Source organism: Mangifera indica, chromosome 19 (genome assembly GCF_011075055.1).
Source record: "Mangifera indica cultivar Alphonso chromosome 19, CATAS_Mindica_2.1, whole genome shotgun sequence".
NCBI lineage: Eukaryota > Viridiplantae > Streptophyta > Magnoliopsida > Sapindales > Anacardiaceae > Mangifera > Mangifera indica.
The window spans coordinates 7,041,935-7,045,603 of record NC_058155.1 but is presented as its reverse complement, the minus strand read 5'-3'; the positions used below and the strand labels follow the sequence as shown (position 1 = coordinate 7,045,603).

General features: G+C 31.6%; 1 protein-coding gene across 2 annotated transcripts; it reads right to left on the bottom strand.

Moving 5' to 3' along the window:
* Positions 1 to 979: 979 nt before the first annotated feature.
* Positions 980 to 3,352, bottom strand: LOC123202824 (bidirectional sugar transporter SWEET1-like). 2 transcript variants are annotated; one of them, XM_044618972.1, is made up of 7 exons: positions 3,180 to 3,352; positions 3,029 to 3,065; positions 2,604 to 2,699; positions 1,891 to 1,949; positions 1,670 to 1,776; positions 1,466 to 1,585; positions 980 to 1,296 (listed from the first exon to the last, which is right to left on the bottom strand). In XM_044618972.1, exons 1-7 carry the CDS (start codon positions 3,211 to 3,213, stop codon positions 1,129 to 1,131), a joined length of 621 nt encoding a protein of 206 aa, XP_044474907.1. In that variant the 5' UTR covers positions 3,214 to 3,352; the 3' UTR covers positions 980 to 1,128. The 2 variants fall into 2 exon arrangements, with proteins under 2 accessions (XP_044474907.1, XP_044474906.1); XM_044618971.1 differs by having other exon boundaries at positions 1,670 to 1,949; positions 3,180 to 3,351.
* Positions 3,353 to 3,669: the final 317 nt, after the last annotated feature.

Below are 3,669 nucleotides of genomic sequence, written 5' to 3'. Positions count from 1 at the left end.
CTCATGAACTAATTTTTGTAAAATTTTTTAATTAAAATTAAGGGTAAAATTATCATTTAACACAAAATACAAAAAATTAAAGTTTTATTATAGTTTTACCCTCAATTTGAAAATCAACAATTTACCCTCTATCTAAAGTTTGAAAAATGACAAATTTTTCTAGGGTTTTCTCTCTTTTTATCCGACAACCGATTTCTTCCCAATTGTCAACTGACCTTCCCTACTTCTTCTCTCTCAATGTTGCCTCCTTCTTCTCTCATTCATTGGAGATAAAGATCGTTGTTTCCATCTTAGATAAAAATAGAACATCTTGAACATTTTCATGTCAGACGAAGACGAAGAGTCTTTTTATGAGACAGAGACGACAGTGTTTGTTTTTGACGAAGGAGAGAATTAAGAGGCTATGCCAAGGGAAAGGAAGGAGAGAAGGTCAGTCGACGATCAAGAAAAAATTGGTCATCGGAGAAAAGAGAAAACTTTATGGGGAAAATTGCTACTTTTCAAATTTTAGGAATGGGGTAAGTTGTTATATTTTCAAATTGAGAAAGAAAATATAATAAAACTTTAGTTTTAAATTTTTTGTTAAATAATAGTTTTATTTTTAATTTTAATTGAGAATTTTAATAGAATTTAACTCATAAGTGGGTATTTGAGTTTTTAAAAGTTGAAGGGTGAGATTTTTTTTGACCTTTCCCATACGTTTGATCCACATCACTGTCGTAACTTATTCAATTTCAATATGCTACTTGTAAGATTATTATTCCAAACAAAAATATACATATAAACAAGTTATACAAACTTATTTATACAAATCGAGGTAACAATTTATGATTGGATAACATCATTATTTATTTTTTCTCTTATTTTAAAATCATCCGATCAGATACTACTATTTCAACTTGTACATATGTAAGCACAGAACCAAATGATTCATTTACCCACATGCATATTGCCTTTGTTCATTCATATTCTCAATTCATTCATCTAATTCGGCGTTCCAATTTCTGGCATCATTCAAAATTACACAAACGGAGAACATACAAGAAATGAAATTACAGACATAGTCACATACTTATGAGATACGGAAATTATGATTCAAGTTTTTACAATCCTTCAACAGCACAAGGCCTAAACTTCTTCAACTTTAGCCCCATTGACCGCAGCTTTTGTCTCTTGGCTCATCTCAACACACACATTTGCGGCCTCAGGCTTCTTTTGCTCATCCTCCTTCTTGTGGTAGATGAAATACAAGATCAGCTGCACTGCTCCTAGCCCACAACCAAAGCCATTGGGAACCTGCAACATCAAATTAAGTAACCAAATTAAGAACACAGATCCTATTCCTCTTCTATCATTCAGAAGTTAAAAAGTATGAGTAATATTACATGTACATACAAATTTACAAATTTATTGATACAACCTGATATATAGTTTTATTCAACAAGTATAAGTCAAGATTACTTACAGCCACAAAGGGGTCTTTACCAACCAGCCCATAAACAAAAAATGAAGTGCCACAAAGGAACACAAACAGTGACAAGAAGAATGGCATAAACTCCACACTCTTGGTCTTAATCACCATTCTCTGCAAATATTCCATCAATTGGTCATCAATCAATAATGAAAACCAAAGGCGACCGATATTAACTAGTAAATTAATCTTACTTACAATGACAGACAGAGGTGAGGCATACATGATAACGGAGAAAATTGTTGCGGCAAAACCGCAGAAGTTTTTCCTGGCGTTTCCATGGAGGGCCAAAAGGGACACTAAAGCTACAGTTGCAAATACTGTGAGAATGGATACCAAGAGGCCAAAAATTTTGGCCTTTTCCTTCCTAGGTGCAAAGATTAGAAAGATTATCACATAAACCAACTCTATTGCAGAACCTGCACCATTGATTGTTGAAACCAAAAGGTTGTCTTCAGATATGAAAGGAAGACCATACCTGCAAAAAAAAAAAAAAGGTCAATTAATTAGTATCAACAACAGGAAAATGTTGTTGGCAAGTAAAACATTAGCAATAATTAAAATTAGTGACAAAGCATGCATAACATTATAAGCAACATCAAGAAATCTGATTCTACTATTAACTTCACATAAATATGTTAAAAAATTTCTTTAACGTAAAATAACATTAATTGTGATTTTGATTTAATAAAACTGATAGTTGAATAGTCGAATAAAAGTTTAGAAATGTGATTAAAAAATCAATAAAAATAAATTTAATGTACTTGATATAAGTAAACAATATTAGTGCGGATCTTAATGTTTATAGAATCTTTGATATGGTCCAATAATCTATTATATATTGGCTAAGTCTTAACTCTGAAATACATTATAATTTTATCCATTTAAAGGAATGTTTTCGGAGCAAAAAATTAATCATTCATATTGACTTTACTAGTATTCCTATAACTTTAAAAAGTTTCAATTTAGTATTTTATAATTTATTGTAGGTGATTAGGATTGAATGAATACCCACATAAAATGATAAAAAACTGTCTGATGTAGGTTAAAAAACTGCATCATTGAAGGGGTAAGCGGGTGAAGTTGAGCAAGCAAAAAGAAAATGCAATTGAAGAAGAAACGAGAAGCCTACCAAGCCGAAAGGAGGCAGTTAAGCATAGTCATGACGTAGGGGATTCCAGAAAACTGCTCTGTGGATTTGCTTCTTATGATCCTCTTGAATGTGATCCTGTTTCAAATTTACACTTCTTCAGAACAGCATTCACACGCAAATTGTACCAAAAAGAAGGAAAGTTAAACAACTTTTTCTTGTTCTTGAATCTTGATAATGGTTACCCTTTTGGAGAAAAGATCAAACGAGTGGTAAATACTATCCGCCAAGTGTCCAAACAAACATTACCAAGAAAGGCAACAAATTGAATTGAACAACCCAAATAAATTTTCATCAACAAGAACTCATATGCAGTTTACTTTATAACTAAACATTAAAAAAAAAAAAAAAACAATACAAAATCAATCTTTGATCGTGTAAGTATGAGAGAAAGTTTTGAATCTTACGCTGGAGCCAGGAAGAGGAACAAAGCAGCGGCATTTCCTGAAGTAAACAGGCAAATTAAGAAACAGAGAGAAAACCATAAATTAAACACAAGGCAAAAGAAAAAGAAATTAACCACATAAACAAATTTCACAAAGAACTTGGGAAACTCACCAAAAATACCGAATATGAAATGAGCAATATGCATTGTAATTTTCTTCGTCTTCTTCTTCTAAGAATCTTACTACCCAAAATAAGAAAATGTTTTGCAGAGGCAAATTATTGTAAAACACAGGCACAAGTTTCTTTGCAGATGGATATGACTGGTGAGGAACAGACAAGAAGCAAGCGGTTTAAATAGAAAAAGAAAAATGGAGTGAAAGAGATTTTATTTGGAAGTAACTAAATTCTAAACGGTAAAATTGTTGTTTTATTGGAAGAGGGAAAAATTTTGTATTAGAAGGATGTCTCTACCTAATCAAAATTTTTTTACTTAGTTAATTTTTGATAAAATATGATTATTTTAGCCTTATTTATTCTAAAAAAAAAAATTAAAATAACTTACCTCAACGTCACTAGGTTTTGTCTCCAAATCAAAACCTGACGTGTCACTCTCTCCATTCATTCATGGTTATTAGTATGTTATGATACGCGATGCATGTCT